Consider the following 17,803-nt stretch of genomic DNA (forward strand, 5'->3'; position numbering starts at 1 on the left):
CTCAATGAATAGTATGGGCTTAAAAGATTATCGATTTAATAGGGTTTGAATGGAGTTTAGTGTTTAGTGTTATTTTCCCATAATTTTTAGTGTTTGCTGTTACATTGGCCAATTTGTTAATGGTGAAACATTTTAGCATTGTGAATGCTTATCTGTTTTTCAAAAATCGGATAAAATCATTCATGAACTTAGAGAAAATTTTCGGATTTTTCCTTGGAAATCTGGTAGTCTTCGGAAATCTTCTGTAGTCTTCGGACATCTTTGGGAATATTCGGTAGCCTTCAGAATCTTCCGAACTGATCGGTTAACGTCGAAAAATGGTCGAAAACTTTTTCAAATACTAAACAAATTAATATTAGCCTTTTTAGAACCATTTTTGTTTCTTTCTGGATAAACTGTACTGTTATAGTGAATTTTTTACTGTTAGTGTTAAAATGCCTAAAATTTTACTGTTTCATGTTACAGAGCCAAAAAATAAGTGTTTAATGTTATCGAGGTACCTCCATTCAGACCCATCACTTAATGTTATTCAATTTAACGGATCGAAAATGACAACGACCTAACTGTTTCATTATTATTTACGTAATTTGTACGAGTGTTAGAGCAGTTTTCAATTGAGTGTCGTAAAACCAAAACCAAAGTAATTACTCTGGCCAATCACAAAGGACACAGACAATCCAGTGAAGCAATCAAAACTCGAAGCAAATACATGTAGCTGGCACGAAGCGCGGGAAAACGTGCACGAGCGAGTCACGATTGGTTTTGGTTTTAGTTCTGATTGGTTGAGAAAGTGGCGCGAGATTTTTAAGCCAATCACTAAGCGTAGTAATGCAAAACCAAAGCAAACGCAATTTACTTTCGACACTCAAGTGAAAACCGCTCTAAAAACCAATAATTTCTTGGCGAATCCAATCTATCAATTTCAAAACAGGTATTTAAGGTGGTAGTTGTTATACTTTGATGAGTCAGTACTAGTACTGCTAGTAGTTATCTGTTATTATACCATAACCGAGAGAATTCTCGCGCTCTGATTGGTCGAAAGTTATGGTTCATGAGAGTATAGACCATGAAAGTGATGTCAGATCACGCCACGCACACGCGCGGGCTAAAAGATGTGTAAGTTTGGTCTTCATTAATTAAAGCGAATTTCATCGTGTTTTGTTTGAATCAAATACGCATTTGTTTTCGGAATTCAGGATTGGACTTCTACTCAGGTGAGCTGTCGAAAGAAAATTGACCAGGCTTTTGAATATTTGGTCTAACGGAGAAGAACGGTGCTAGCGAACCGGCAGCGGACCGTCAAAGTTCAGTGAAGGAGCGCTAACATTATAACGTTTTTAAAAAAGAATGCTATATGCCTATGACTCAAAAACGATTTAGTCTACGTGACCCATAAGCGGGAAGATTAACACAGTTGAGCCACCGGCTAGTCTGTCGGCACTTGTTACGTATGCCAGAGGTACAGAGAACTTGTTCCTCCCCCTCAGCAGAAAACCAGCAAACTTCTTTGGAACCCTACAAATCTTCTTTATTACAGGAAACACCTCCGGTGCTTTACACTAACTCATGGTATAAACTGCTAAAAGTAATCTTCATGTATCCCCCCCCCCCCCCCGGGCAAGGTAATTGCCAAGGTAATCAGCAAGCTAATCGGTTCGCAACAGTTTACGCGTTACTTACATCCTTACATAGGTAAATACAGTTGTCTTCCTCTATTGAATTCTTTTACAAAAGAGATGCATAATACAAGAATGAGAGTTAGTTTTTCATGCGAAAGATTGATGTGTTTTCAAGAATATAGCATTTTCAATGGTTAAGTAATAATTAAAAATCCAGATTAACTTTTGGTTCGTTTACCTTGAGGAATATAATGCGAGACTAATAAAAGGTTACTTTTGAAATACAAAATCTTTTATGCTTATGAATAGATCGACCTATCAGTCAATTTGAAAAGTATACGCAGATGTTTTCTTCAAAACTTTCCCAAATGTAAACTTTTTATTGTAACTATTGTATCTAAAAAAACAATGATTACATTGTATTGTATCGTTAACCATATTTGGAAGAAAGGTCAAGGTTTCGGATAAAATAGTCTTTTCATAGGTATTTTCTAGTTTTAAGGTATCTTTTCTAGTTCGTTTCCTTATAGTTAGGTACGTAGGGGTCTTAGAGCGATTTTCACTTGAGTATCGAAAGTAATTTGCGTTTGCTTTGGTTTTGCATTACTACGCTTAGTGATTGATTTATAAATCTCGCGCCACTTTCTTAGCCAGTCAGAAGTAAAACCAAAACAAATTGTGAGTCGCTCACGCACGTTTTCCCGTTCTTCGTGCCTGCGACATGCATTTGCTTTCAGTTTTGATTTGTTCAGTGGATTATCTGTGTCCTTTGTGATTGGCAAGGGTAATTACTTTGGTTTTGCTACACTCAATTAAAATTGCTCTATTCCTATCGTGACAGTAATATAGGAGACTTTATACACAGCAAATCCATTTCTACTTTTGTCGAGGCCAATTTGGATGATATAAATAAATTGATCACGAGTGTTTTTCTTAAATACAATACATTAAAAGTCAATCTCATATCTTTATGTAAAATTTGACCTTTATTTTTGAAATAATTTTATCATCCTTAAAATATTGTTTTAATTAATGACAAAGCTAAGTAATATATCTTGAGTTGCCAAATGAGTAACTCTAGACAGGCGCGCGCGATTCCCAGCTTAGTTCTTCAATTTCAAGCAATATTAATTTTATCGGATGCGTCTTTTCCTCAGTTTCGTCGGGCTCGGCTAGTTTTATCTGAACGTTAGCCGGTTCGCTATTTGCTTCAACGTGTAGGAGGTTTTTTAAGCGAGTTTTCGAGTTATTAAAGTCAAATTGAAATAGATACTAAATCGGAATTTAAAGACGGGATAGCAACAAAGTTCGCATCCTTAACGATGTTATTTTTTGTGTGGTGTAGTGAGATGTTTCACTCCGATCCTTTCTATTACTGTCCTTAACATCTTATAGGAATAGTTTTAAAAATATTTTTCACTTAAAAATTTGTTATGGCAATGGACTACAACTACAACAAGTGAACATTGAAGTCAGGGAAGAAAGATTTGCCTCACAGAGAAAAAAAAGGCCAACCGACAAAATACAATTCCAAGTACCTGACCCCAATTTAGGAGGTATATATCTATAGATTTCAAATTTTACGTTATTATAATGTTTCGATTTTACAGTCCCATTGTGTATGAAATAACAAAACTATTTTTGCGTTGGTGTAAGTGAATATTCACTATCGCAAGAAAGGATATCCATGGTCAGTAGAGAATTTATCAGGCTACGGACTTAATGCGATTATGCTTATGAAAACATTTCTAACTACAGATCCAACTCACCTTTACAATAACTTCGTAACACTAAAACTGAGAATCCCACGAGGAAAATAGACAACCAGCGGGGAACAGTCATGACAGAAAGAACAGGATTAACCGTTTTTCGTCTTAAGGTCCAAGATATAAATTCGTTTGTGTGATCTTTAGTATTTTTATGGGGTTTTAAGGCCGTTAATTCCTCGCTAGCCGTCACAGCCCCAATGAATACCAATACCAATACCAATCTTCAGCGACGGCTAGCGAGGAATTAACGGCCTGTTTTTCATTGGGTGTCCAAATGCATGCACGTGATGTGGTATACATCTCGTGATTGGAAGTTAACTTAATGAATTATTAATGAGTTTGAGGAGGTTAATTATAAGCGAGAGCAGACAACGAATCATTCAGAGAACTGGAAGCAAGCAACAGCGAACATGGAAAACTAGCCAGGAGCAATTCTTACTCGCTGAAAAACGTTCAGTTTGCACTGTAAGGCAGCTGCAGAGATTGCTTCCTGATGCTCATTATCTTCTCTCGACTTATAATTACAGTCAAACCAGCTAGATGTTCTTAATTTTCCGGGCAAAACATTAATTGGCTGCTCACTATAGTCAACTCAACTTTGCTTGGGTAAAGCTGCCAAGTTAAGTTTGTGTTTTGATTCCGGTTTTCAGTGTTTGTTTGTAAAGCCCTTTTTATAAAACGTTTCGATTCTTATCGCCCTCTATCTTGAAAAAATAGGTCGGTCGGTCTGTGGGTCGGAATCTGTTACATCATGCATTGTTAAGCTTGCCCCAGCATGCCTTGGGGGTGGAATAAACGTGGCGTCCATCTTTGGTTTCGTTGTACTTTGTTAGTGCCACAACATGGTGTCAGAAGTTTGCTTCCAGCTGATGTAAATCAATAAATCTAATGATGGCGACCTCGTCAGGACAAGGAGTCGCCGCTGTAATGCTCCCAAAGTTCACAACCACGGGAGATCCACGAAGAAACTGCGAAAAGTTCATTCAAAGTTTTCAAGATTGGTGTGAGCTCAACGGCTGGTTAGATAGCGAACCTCCACCCGAAGCACCAGCAGAAGGAGAGGACCCCGTGCCTGTGGAGCCTAAATGGCTCGCAAAAGGAAAAGCTTTAGCAGCATTCCGTTCCGCCATTGCTGGTAACGAAGAACTCGAAAATCTCGTGCAGGGCTTTCAACTGTCCGAAGAAGAAAAGAAAGAACCGAAAGTTATACTCGAACACTTAAAGGAACATTTCCTCGCGAGTGAAGGAGTCTTAACTGAACGGACAAAGTTCGCTCAAATGCGACAGGAAGTCCAAGAATCTGTCACTGCCTGGGAAGGACGAGTTAAACAACAAGGTAGGAGACTTGAGTACTGTGATAAATGTGAAGACCAATTACTCAGAGATAAATTCATATCAGGGATCAACAACGAGAGACTGATGTCAAAACTCCTAGATAAGGGTCACAGAGATAAAACAACGAAAGAAGTAGTCTCATTTAAGACAATGTTACAAGTAGCTAAGAACTTTGAGCAATGTGAGAAAGCTAAAGCAATAATGCAGCAAGCTAAAGGCCCCACAGAACAAGTTAACTACACTAGCACAAAGACACCCTCAAAGCCAGAGCAAAACTGGGGCCAGGGTAACTACAAAGGCACAAAGACACCCTCCAAGTCCGAGCAAAAATGGGATCAGGATCCTTTTAACCGCCAGCGCAAAACAGACACCTGTCAGTATTGTGCAGGTCCTCCACACCCTCGATCTGTATGCCCAGCTTCAAACAAGCGATGCGCTAGGAAGGGCTGTGGGAGAATCGGACACTTTGCCCGTGCCTGTCAAATAGGAGCACCCCCTTTAGCCAGCTCCACCCAGGCACACCAACTTGATGCCAGCTTAGGGGAGGAGTACGAAACTGATCTCTTTGAGGTGGATATCAAACCAGAAAAGTATGCCCAAAGTGTCTACAGCACTTCACAAAATATTCATGGCACGACGGTGGGCCGTAAATTCTTCAGCCACTTGAAACTGGGTGTGACCAAGGACCTAACCAAATCGATCAGGGTGCAGTTAGATACCGCCTCTACTTGTAACACACTGCCAGAAAAACTTGCTCAAACATTGATCCCTCCTGGGCAGAAGATCACAAACTACCTCACCCCCAGTAAAGCAACCTTATTCACCTATGACAACTCTAAGCTCACACCTATGGGTAAACTGGATTTACTAGCTGAAACCACAGCAGGGTACCACCTCCTCACATTTCATGTCTTGAGGGACTCACACATACAAGGAAAGCCACCCCTCCTGTCTGGCTCAGACTGTGTAAAGCTAGGGCTGGTGAAGATCCGTGCAGATGAAATTAATTCACTTGGAACATCACGAAGCACTGCAACAATGGAGACACCCCACTCTGAGCCCCCAGTACAACTGCCAACACCTGAGAATTCACATGCCAGCGACCTGCCTAAGCCACCAGAACCAATACCATCATCACGGAGTTTGATGTTCCGCATCCAAACACATCGTTGCCATCCCTCCCTGCCAAGATGACTCTTGAGTGGGTTCTTAAAGCATTTCCTGATGTGCATACAGGATTGGGACAGTTCGGAAAGCCAGTTTCTTTTGATTTAGACCCAAAAGTCACCCCAGTCCATGATGCCATCCACCAGCAGCCAGTAGCAAGACACGCCAAAATCAAAGAGCAGCTAGACAAGATGGAAAGTGAAGGAAAGATTTGTCGACAGTATGAGCCAACAGCTTGGTGCAGTAACATGACAATTAGAGAGACAAAGGACAAATTTAGAATCTGCTTAGACCCATCAAACACCATTAACAAGGCTATAAGAGTCCCCAAGCATCCAATTCCCCGCTTCGAGGACATCTTGCCGCAACTGAACGGTGCAAAGTGTTTTTCTGTTGCAGATGCAATGTCAGGTTTCACAAACATACTTCTAGATCATGAATCAAGCCTGGCCACAACATTCCATACTCCTTTTGGCAGGTACCGGTGGCTTCGACTGCCCTACGGAGTTTCAAGTGGACCCGAGGAGTATCAAGCGAGACAGCAGGAAGCCCTTGCAGGATTGAAAGGTATCTGCAACATTGCTGACGATGTTCTTATCTCTGGCTGTGGACAAACACAGGAGGAGGCCGAGAGAGATCATGATGAGAATCTTTACCATTTCCTGCAGCGAATGCAACAAGTGAAACTCAAGCTGAACCCAGCCAAGTGGAGGTTCAAAACCCAAAAGGTGATTTTCATGGGATTCCAGCTCAGTCCTGAAGGGGTTAGCCCAGCTCCATCCATGGTCGAGGCAATCTCCAGAATGCCAAAACCTGCAGACCCACATGCTGTTCAGCGTTATTTGGGTATGCTCAATTTCCTTGCAAGATTTTGTCCAAAATTGAGTGATGTGGTCAAGCCTTTAAGAGAATTAACCCACAAAGATGTCCCTTTCCAGTGGACTGACTCACATGACAAAGCTTTTGTTGAGTCAAAGGAACTTATTGCGCATGCCCCTGTTTTGTGTTATTTCAATCCGCAATTGCCTGTAACCCTTCAGGTGGATGCGTCTGGAGTTGGCGTCGGTGGCGCACTTTTGCAGAATGATCAACCAGTGGCATTTTACTCCAACACTCTGACCGAAACTGAACAGAGATATGCTGTGATTGAAAAGGAATGTCTGGCTATATGCTTGGCGTTTGAGAAATGGGACAGTCTGCTATATGGAAAGTCAGATATCACAGTACAAACGGATCATCAGCCACTAGAGAGTATCTTTAAGAAAGCTCTCAACAAAGCACCACGGCGGCTACAGGCTATGCGCATGAGACTCCAACGATGGTCATTTGAAGTGAAATACAAGAAAGGATCACAACAAGTCATAGCCGACACCCTGTCCAGAGCCCCTCTCCCACAGCTTTCCACAGCAAATCTTTCTGGGGAACAGATATTTCGAGTAGAATTAGAAGCAATGGCTTTGGACAATTCTGGAATCTCCACGGCTACTCAGGAAAGCTTGCAAGAGCAGACTGCTATGGATCCAGCACTGCAAAAGCTATCTCTTCACATAATGACTGGCTGGCCAACTTCCAAAACAGGTGTGGATCCATTGGTACGACCTTACTACACCTTCAAAGATGAACTCTCTGTGGCAGATGGCATAGTGTATAAAGGCCAGCAAGCAGTCATCCCGAGCTCAATGAGACCAGCTATGCTTGAGAAAATCCACAGAACGCATTTTGGAGTAGGCTCCTGCATTCGACGAGCCAAGGTGTCCCTCTACTGGCCAGGCATGACTTCAGATATCAAGAACAAGTGCATGTCATGCTCAATGTGTGCCCAGTATGCAAGTCAAGCCCCAAAAGAACCCATGCTTAGCCATGATATCCCAGATAATCCATGGTCCGTGGTTAGTCAAGATATACTCATGTGGGAAGGAAAGTGGCATCTGGTCACGACGTGCCATTACAGTGATTGGGTCGAAATCGATGTACTGCCCAACACACTCACTGCAACAGTAGTGCAGCTGACCAAAGCACACTTTGCAAGGTTTGGGATACCTGTGCGCTTAATCACGGACAATGGTCCGCAGTTTATCAGCACTGAGTACAAGCAGTTTGCTTCTGAATATGGTTTTGAACATGTTACCTCATCTCCGTACTGGCCACAAGGAAATGGCAAGGCTGAAGCAGCTGTGAAGATAGTCAAGAGGATGTATCAAAAGAACAAGGATATCCATTTGGCACTGCTGGACTACAGAAATACCCCGCAACAGGGCCAGGAACATTCACCAGCCCAAAGGCTCATATCCCGACGCACAAGGGGCATACTTCCAATGACACCCGCACTTCTCCAGCCTGAAGTCGCACATCCTGTTGCAGTCACAACTGAAATCGGTGCACGTCGAACCAGAGCCAAGCTATATTATGACAGAAATCTGGGAGGAACAGCACATGAAGAAATTCAGCCTGGCCAGTGGGAATATGCCAAACCTAACCCTAAGCACAAGCACTCTGCCTGGCCTCATGGCGTTGTAAAGAAAGTGTCCTCACCCAGGTCCTACACTGTTGTCACTCCTAATGGCTGAGAGCTTCGCAGAAATAGAACACAGATCAGGCTGGCTGCAGCCCCACCACCTAATGCGGAGACCTATATGTCCCAGCAACCAAGTGCATCCTGGGAGGATGATCATCCATTAGGACAACCACTACCCACCGTAAGTGTACCGATGACACCTCAGAAAAGTCCAGTACCTGCTGTCCAGAACCGACCTACAGACTCGCGGCTGCACAGATCCATACAACCAGAGCGAAGAGCCTTAGACGTACAAGAAACACCACAGTTCACAGGAAGCGGGTCAGTCAACAATGAAGTAGAGTGTACTACACCACCAGCCAACGAAGTGAGGACTCGCTGTGGCAGAGTTGTAAAAGCACCGGTCCGTCTGGATCTGTAAGAGACTTACTGGACTCCAATGTGTGGAGTTAGAGAGACATTGATTTAACTTGAACACCCTATCAAACATGTTCTTGTTGTTGAACTTTGCCTTGAACTGTTCCCGTTTAAACTGGCAATACTAGGGTTTATCAGTTAGGACGAACCTGTTACCCTTTCATTTTTTTTTTCACTGTTGTGTTAATATTGTATTTTTTTTTTCACAAAAGGGGGGATGTTACATCATGCATTGTTAAGCTTGCCCCAGCATGCCTTGGGGGTGGAATAAACGTGGCGTCCATCTTTGGTTTCGTTGTACTTTGTTAGTGCCACAACAAATCGACCAGTAAGACCTGCAGGCACTGCATGAAACGTGTCTCAAGAAAGCTCGCGCGCACAAGTCATAAAAAACACATATGTTTTTTCCATTGCATGAAATGCAATTGAACATTTTATTGATCTCATTTTAAACAGCACCGGGCGCCCAGCACCACACCTAATACTACTTACTACTGAAGCTGTGAGCGTAAAACTTTCCGCGGCTCTCAAGCTGCTCTGTGGTGTTAATCAGTTAAAACGCTAACGTGGGCAGTTCGACGTAAAGACAGCTAACATTGCTCGTGAAGCTTGAGACTTCAAAGTCAAGACATTGCTGCCAAAAATGTTAACAACTGCAACAAGGTAACTTGAGTCGTATTTTCCGTATTTATCTTTTTTCGAGAACTACGCCAGAAAATACTTTTCCTAAGGCATGTCAACAGATTTTTACCAGCTACACGGACCGACTTATGTGTTTTACACTTCACATAGTGTTCCTAGTTACCCTTCAATACTAGAGAGGTAGTTACTTTAGCATCTGCGCACAACAGCAAAAGGTTATACCACCGCAATATAGCTTTGTTTATGTTCTTTTTCTCTTCTTTTCATTCCTTTCTCTCCTTTTTTTTTACCCGCATCTGGGGTGATTAGAGTACAGATTAAAGAGAGAATTGAATAAACTTTTTTCCTCTTTCTCTATAGCACAGAATGCTTTAGTTTTCCTTGAAGACTATGATATATCAATGTTATAAAAAAAAGCAAGCACCCTTAGTGAAATCAATATTATTTTTCGACAATCCGGTATGAAGTAGATTAGTAACAAGCCATCAAAACTGAACTGAAATTTTTAACAAAGCTTACTCACAGAAGGTCAGTTTTGCGATGCTAAAAGTTTTGTTCCAGGGACCAGTCAGTATCTACTTATGCAATGAGGAAAAACTGGAGCTGGAGATATGTAAAAGAAGCAAGTTATTTTAACAGACTGAGTCCCTTTTCAACTAAAAAAAGCCGTATATAAATGTTAAAGGCCAGTTAAATCAGTCAAAATGTTCAGTAACATTAGTTCAAACGTTTAACAACATAATGTTTTAGAATGAAGGTTTGCCTTTCCTCGTCTTAATGTTTCGATACTTGTTTAGTTTAGGCCTGTATAGTACGTTTCCTTGTGTTTTGCCAAGAAAGCTGACTAGCTAGAGTACGTTAATTGATAAGTACAATGTTTTTCAACAAAAAAAAAAAAGTTATTTTTTTAGTAGTTTACTGAGTACATATTTCAAGCTCGAGTAACCCTTAAGTTTGTCCAGTCCAAGCATTGAGCATGCATTCTTTCACGGGAAATCTCGAAGATTTTCCACCAAGCAAGCAACGCACGTCACAAACAGAGCCACGAAGAACGTAAGACTGGAGCCTAGAGAATGGAGAAGACAAATGAAAAAACGTAAGATGTCAACAGGTGGTTGGTAAAAACAAGAAACAATAAACTCAACCGTGACACAATCCCTTTTATAAATGTAAATTTAATTCAAGTGTCAAAAAATCAGACAATTTAGTGCAATTTTGCAATCGGTATACGTACCACTACTTTCCAGGCCATTCTCGCGCGTTTCCTCTTGTTTCCCTCGGACAAGGTAGAGTGGGCCCTGGACCAAAGAGTACACGTCATTCACGTGATCATCCACTGAGCGCCTTGCTAGGCCACTTGATGGACAGTTCATTACACACTCGGAATCTGGGTCGGTTGCGTTGCATACAGTCACGTGACAGTGAACGAACACAAATGGATAGTCGGCAATGAACCTGAAGGCTTCCAGGCTAAACCGCTGTGCACCGACTGAGGGCGCAGAATAATACTCTACTGTTAAGTCACTTGGGCATCTAAGAGAAAACAATTTCAGGCTTTATTCCCATGTGTACAAACAGACGTGTATAGTAAAATAATTTTAAAAGATGCAACATTGCAGTGCTGTGCACTGTACGGCTGCAACTATAACTCTTAATTTCTTATAACTTTTTTTACATCTTTATTTTATCTATATTATGATGGCATTCCCTTTCACTGGCCAACAAAATGCAAGAACTAAGCAAGGCGGATCTGTCAAGTTCCATGTTCGCTCTCCAACAACTATCAACTCCGCTTCCCTCACTTCCCGCATTTTTATTGGATGTCAAATAGTTGTCAAAAATTAAAATAAAAGTATCAACGATACGGCAATTTGTTTTATTTTATTTCTTTCTATTTCTTCATGATCTTCTCTCTGTTTCTCTATTTGTTTCCATTTCTTAACAACTTCTTTCAATATTGTTACCCGCTATAAACTTGTACCAGTGCAAGGAAAGTGCAATTTCCATTATCAAGTTTATAACTCTTGTAGAACACATACTAGACAGGTAGTCCAAAACCTGCTCAACATAAAATCGGTTCCTTACTCTTGTGTGATAAACTCGTACTTCAAAGGATTTTTACGATCCCTTGTGGGCGTGGCATAACATCGATCTGCTACGATTGACAGCTGCTTGTCACTTGACGTCACTGATACCTCAAAGAATAGAAGTGCGCGCAGCTCTACAGCAACCGGGAAATCATTCATGGTGTAAGAATTCACGAAGCTTCCGTTAGAAAACATATTCAGAAAGAGTGTAAAGTTTCCTTTGCCTTCATCGCTGATGACAAGTTTTCTGTTACTTGGCTCCCACCCAAATGATGATATCACGCCATGCTTGGAATAAGAACAGCTGAACTGTATCTCTATTTCACGCACCCTTGTTACGTTACCAGACACAGAGATTTCCAACACTGTGTTGGAGTAAACGACAGCGGTAGGTGAGTGCCTGCGTGTTGTATTACAGCCGGTCAGCGGTGTCGTTAGGGAAAAGTGAGCGCTGGTTTCTTCAGCTTTGCATGTGGTGTCCAGGAGCCGAAGATGTTCACCGTCAATACCACGGAGGAGTGACTTGGAAATGACGATGGTCATATTGTTACTGTTGCACTGGACATCAACACCTGAAGCTAAAGAAATGCGAAAAATATGTGACCACGTACACACAAATTTAAAGAAACGACGAAATCTCACAATGTCCAACTCGTCTGGGGGCGGGGGGGGGGGGGGGGGGGGGGAGGTAGAAAGGAGATCTGGGACCGAATAACTATGCTCTCACAACTTGCAACACAATAAATTCACGTTATAGTCAGCGGTTTCTCGAAGTTGCGTCAAAAGGCCATCTTTTCCCGCGAAATGGAAGCTATAGCTATCACGACAACAATGCCGTAGTTCCATTGATTGTAAAGGGGTGAGAAGTATCTTTGCTAAAAATGTAAATGCATTGTTTTAATTCTAAAAATTGTTCGTCGTCGCGTAGTTTTAAAAAATGCAGAATTGCGTGCTTTCACATTACCTTTTTAAGCGCTGAATTGCAAATGAATGTAGTACGATTTTCAGCGCAGCTGGAGCACACCAATAACGTAAAACAGTAAGCTAGTAATTATCGTTTTCCTGTGCTATTACAGTATTCATGGTTCTGTACTTACCTTCGCATGTTTTGTTATCCAGTGACGTCAATGCCCAGTGGTCTGGACATTCACATTTGTAGCCCCCAAAGGTATTGACACAATTATGACTGCAGCCTCCATTTGAAACGGCACACTCGTCAGTGTCTGAAAGAAAGATAATCTTAATGGTTTCCACGACTCAATATACAGTGCAAGCGAAGATCAAAACTTTGGGCTATTTGGTTTGTATATTGCTGCCGATTTTGGCGTAAAGAATGAAACGTGTGATGTTGATTACCCTTCACCAGCAGTTTGGTGTTTTATTATCTAGTCCGGGAGCCAGAGGTTAAAAATGGACCAAGAGTACTGAAACGATTTGAACACGGATTTCAATAGATTAAAACCTCCTCTTTCACGCTAGGTAGTTTGTGGTTTCAAATTGTGGTATACGTTTTGAGATATAGCTATGTTTTTGTGAGTTAGTACAGGTCATGCAGAGTGTAACATGAGAACGAGGCTGAAATTACTACACAATCTATTCATAGAAACGTATTCAATGAGAAAATAAAAGTTATCCAGTTAACTGATAGGACGCTATAAAAGTCAATTTTATGAAAGCACTAACGCTTGCAAAGAAGTCACGTGATATTTGTCCTTGTTTTGTGCGACGTGTCACAGCATCTTCATTCATTGTGACATGGGAAAAGAAACTTTTCGGTCAGGATCATCTGCAAACCGTTTTTTCTTTGAATTTGATCTTACCACAATAAAGACAGGCAATACTTTTAAAATCTGTCATTAACTGACGTAAAAAGCTTGGCGGAACTTTCACGGTATTTGCGTACTGAAAGCTGGATAGTGAGAAGAAAAAAGTGGGGCACTTAGAAAAAAAAAAGTACGTCAGCTCTTACCTTGACATGTCTTATTATCCATTGATAACACCAGTCCCGGGTCTGGACATTCACATTTGTAGCCTTCTGCAGTATTAACACACTTGTGACTGCAATTTCCTCCATTTGACACAGCACACTCGCCAATAACTGAATCCGAAAAGAATGCCTGATTCTCTTTTTGATTCTCTTTACAATACAGCACCTTTAAATGTGCTTACACAACTTTGTTAGGGGTTTTGGGTGGGTTCATGTCTTGGGGAGCTTATAAGCGGCATAAAAACATTGTTTGAGCTGACAAGTAACTACATTTAGACCCTAATGAGGGTAAAAACATGAAATCCACTGTCAATGGTCAGTAAACGATTTGAAATGGACTCAATTGTTTTCTTTTAACAAGGATCTGGATGCATACATAATAACGTATGAGGTGAAACAGCAATTTTGGCTTCTATAGCTTCAACACTTAGCTTTTACCCAAATTTTAAGCGAAAGTTGCCGTCTTTACAGTCACAGTTTCCAAATGATTTCAGTTTTCAGCAATAAAAGACGAAGGTTTTGGGTTGAGCGTTAATGTCCAGCGCAAAAATGTTTACCTAAGCAACCGGTTCTGTTTTTTTGTGCACGCTCCGTTTCCAAGCATTGCTCTGTTGCTGTTGCCCCGGAAAGGCTCAGTTTCTCTCCCCCCCCCCCCCCTCCCACCCTTCCCTCCTGGGAATTCTCAAGCTTGTAAGGTTTTATAACATGCACGTTAATGAAAACTGTATACTTGCGCAAAACATGTCGTCGCACTGCGTTTTACCAGATCTCTAACAATCAAATATAAGTGCACTCCTTTTCAATAAGAACGTCTCATTTTCGAGCAAGTTGTTGTATACACGCTTAAAAAACTCATTAATAATTCATAAAGAAAATACAAAAGAAATTAATGTTTAATGAGTGTCTTTATTTCTGATAAAGACACGGCTAAACTTTACGTCCAATTTTCTAGGCCAAAATAACTCCAAATCTAAATATTAGTGCAAGAATAAGTTGATCTACATCAGAAGATTTTTAAGCCGTTCAATAAATTCGCAGTTCGTGTTTTATCAAGTTTAAACTTGATAAAACACTGCTGCTCATTTATTAAACATTACATGTTTATTTTTTTATACCGGCCTAGAAAATGCGTACTGTCAAAACCCCCATCCCCTTCATCTGGTTAGAGGTCCATCTGTCTTCTCTGGAAAAAATTCGGGCTATTAGCCCACCCCTCCCCCTCCCGGATAAATGCTGTCTCCCATATGAAGTTATTAACGTCTTCATAGAACATTGCAATAAACAGTGAAAAGAACAGGAGAGAGGCTTTCTTACAATATATGTATGAAACAGTATTGCGCAGTACTTTTCACTGTTCAGCCCAGCGGGCAATAGGCCATTTTCAAAAATACCATAATACCCTTTGTCCCTCCAATATTTTGCATAAGCATTGTTTTCAATTTCTCTTGCTGCCCCAAGAGAAATTGAAAACAATGCTTACGCAAAATTTTCAGTGAGTATTATGGTTTTTTTGAAAATGGCCTATTATCAAGATAAAAGTTAATAAACGCATCTAGATAACCAAAATTGAGGGACAAAAAAAACGTTAGAAAAATGAAAAAGTAAACTCTTAGCAAATGGCAAGAAACGTAGCACCCTCAGGTTAAAAGTTGGTGAGGCAGAAAGTTTTTTAAAATGTGAACAGCAGGTTGTAAAAACAGTTTTCTATCAATTCAACATCGAACATAACATGCAAAAAATAACATGTTCTGACTTACGATCTGTTTCACAAATGTACGGGCGAATATACCAATGGCATCTTAGATCGTTCCATGTCCATGCACGCCATTGAGAATACATTTCTCCACACTCCTCTCCCCCATTGTTGTAATTGTTAGGTTCTCCAGTATGCCAGTTAGTGTAGTTTGGACGTGATCCGTCAAGCCACAGCCAGCAAGAATAGTCTTGAGGATCCCTGTACAAACCAATCCATGCTGATGAGTAGGTATTGTCAGTAACATTTTCCGCAATTGCTTGAAGTTCAGCTTGTGAATTTATCGACACGAGTCTGGATCCGAGTGCTTCACAGGCGGATTTTGCTTCATTCCAGGTCACGATGTTGGAAAAGAACTTGTAACAGGAACTGAAACTTTGCAAGTGAATCCAGTTGTTTGGACATACGCCTAAAGCAAACAAAAGTCAAATCAGCTTTCATGTGAGGTCCCGAAAATCAGGGAGTTAGTTAAAGTTATTATATGCAGGGAAAATTACAGAGAGGGCTACGTAATAATGCATATTCATCCAAGTTACCCTGGTTTCTCTCTTCTCCCGCTTTCTTCCGCCTGTGAGGGGGGAGGGGGGGGGGGGAGGGCGGAGTTCTGGGGCTGGACCAAGTTTCACTCACTTTATCTAAGGAAGAACGACTGAATATGTATGAACTTGAAAAAAAGTTGACGGCATTAATTTTGAGAAAATAATAGTTTTTTGTAAGGTGAGCTTTACTAGCTCTTTAAACCTTAAACTAACCGTGATTGTGAATGATCTGATTATTGATTAATACGAATAGTTAACAATTATTCACCAAAAAGGAGATGAATAGTATTTTTGTACTAAAACGACATAAGCTGCTGCTCTATGCTCTTAGAGCAAATGTCGAGAACATATCTTGTTTAAAATTCTGTATCTCTCTCCCGGCGAAATCTGGCACTTTACTGAGTTTACAGAGTCCAACGTCCTCACCTTGGGAAGTTTTTCCTAACATCAAGACTGAGAATCCCACGAGAAATACTGAGGACAACCAGCTTGAAACTGCCATGCTAACACGCTCCAAAAATGTCTGTTGAAAAATTAAATACTAAATTCTAATACGTGACTGTATTGCGAAAAAAGTTCAGTTGTGGAAGGATTCCAGTCTCGAAGCAGTATCATTTTTTAACGGGCCGGGAGTGGGGCGGGGTAAGAGAAGCGAACCTCGAACAAATTTGGAACAGCTCAGAGGCTGTCTTTCTTAAAAACACCCACTCAAATTCGCGTCAAAAAATAATTCTTCCTGAAACCCTGGCAACTGAAAGACTTTACCGAGGCTAAAACTAAAACGGATTTGGTTTGATTCAAAATGATTTTCTGGCCGCGTTAGGAGCCATTAAATATTTTGCCCTTTCAGGCCCGCCGCAACGTCTGAAAAAATAGAAAAATAGGCATTTTTCGAGCCGCTGTCAAATATTTCATTCGCATCGAACACCAACAATCTTTATATCAATTTTCTCATAAACATTTCTAGTTTTCTAAGATGTTAGCAATTCCCCCCCCCCCCCCCCCGATTTATCCGGAAATGCGTAATCCAGGATAAAATGACCACTACTGATTAGCATCGAAAGAAGGTTGAATTATGGCCTTGATTTAGATGCGAATATTTCAATTTCGTGACCTAGTTGATAACTATTCTCTACACAGCTGAAAGGTGTAGTCCTTTACCTGCTTAAATATGCAAAATCAAATTTACGTTTTCAGTATTTCAAAAGTTATGACCATTTGTATCAGCCTGTCTGATCAGCACATGTGCAAGTAATAACAACATTTCCGCTTATATTGTCGTCATTACTCGCACATGTGCTGATACAAACGGCCATAACTTTTGAAATACTAAAGGCGTACATGTGATTTTGCATATTTTAGCAGATAAAGGACTACACTTTTCGACTGTGCAGAGTAGAGTTATCAGCTACGTCCCAAAATTGAAATATTCTCTTCTAAATGCAGGCCATTTTTCAACCTTCGTTCCATGCCGATCAGTAGTAGTCATTATATCCTTGATTTCGCATTTCCAGATAAATCGAAGGGAAAGTTTCTACTTTCTAAGAAAACTAGAAACGTTTATAAAAAATTCGATATAAAAATTATCGGTGTTCGATGCGAATATAATATTTGACAGCGGCTCGAAAAATGCCTATTTTTCTAATTTTAAGACGTTGTGGCGGGTCTGGAAGGGGCAAAATATTTGATGGCCCCTAACGCAGCCTGAAAATCATTTTCAATCAAACCAAATATGTTTTACTTCTAGCCTTGGTAAAGTCTTTCGGTTGCCAGGGTTTCAGGCGAAATTATTTTTTGACGCGAATTTGAGTGGGTGTTTTAAAGAAAGACGGCCTCTTAAATAAATGTATTTTTAATAAGTAATCACATGCTTTTTCTAGTGCAATTTGGAATAACTACCCTAAGCACTTCTTATTTTTTTAAGACTACAAATTACACAGCTCGACGCATTAGTGCAATTTTGTTAGCCAGTG

General features: G+C 40.7%; 1 protein-coding gene across 2 annotated transcripts in view; it reads right to left on the minus strand.

The window, feature by feature from the left end:
* The window catches only part of LOC144660589 (pancreatic secretory granule membrane major glycoprotein GP2-like), an 82,067-nt gene that overhangs the window by 3,791 nt on the left and 60,473 nt on the right, over positions 1-17,803 (minus strand). The window contains exons 7-11 of one of the 2 annotated variants that reach the window (XM_078521250.1): positions 13,521-13,649; positions 12,649-12,774; positions 11,550-12,129; positions 10,699-10,997; positions 9,231-10,530 (exon numbers count right to left, since the gene is read on the minus strand). In XM_078521250.1, coding sequence (XP_078377376.1) covers positions 10,451-10,530; positions 10,699-10,997; positions 11,550-12,129; positions 12,649-12,774; positions 13,521-13,649 — 1,214 coding nt within the window. In that variant the 3' untranslated portion in view covers positions 9,231-10,450. Of the gene's footprint in view, positions 1-9,230; positions 10,531-10,698; positions 10,998-11,549; positions 12,130-12,648; positions 12,775-13,520; positions 13,650-17,803 lie in introns of those variants that run through there. The other variant, XM_078521251.1, reaches the window with a different exon arrangement.

The sequence above is a fragment of the Oculina patagonica genome, chromosome 7, assembly GCF_052425735.1.
Source record: "Oculina patagonica isolate OP01 chromosome 7, crgOcupat, whole genome shotgun sequence".
In the NCBI taxonomy this organism is placed as follows: domain Eukaryota; kingdom Metazoa; phylum Cnidaria; class Anthozoa; order Scleractinia; family Oculinidae; genus Oculina; species Oculina patagonica.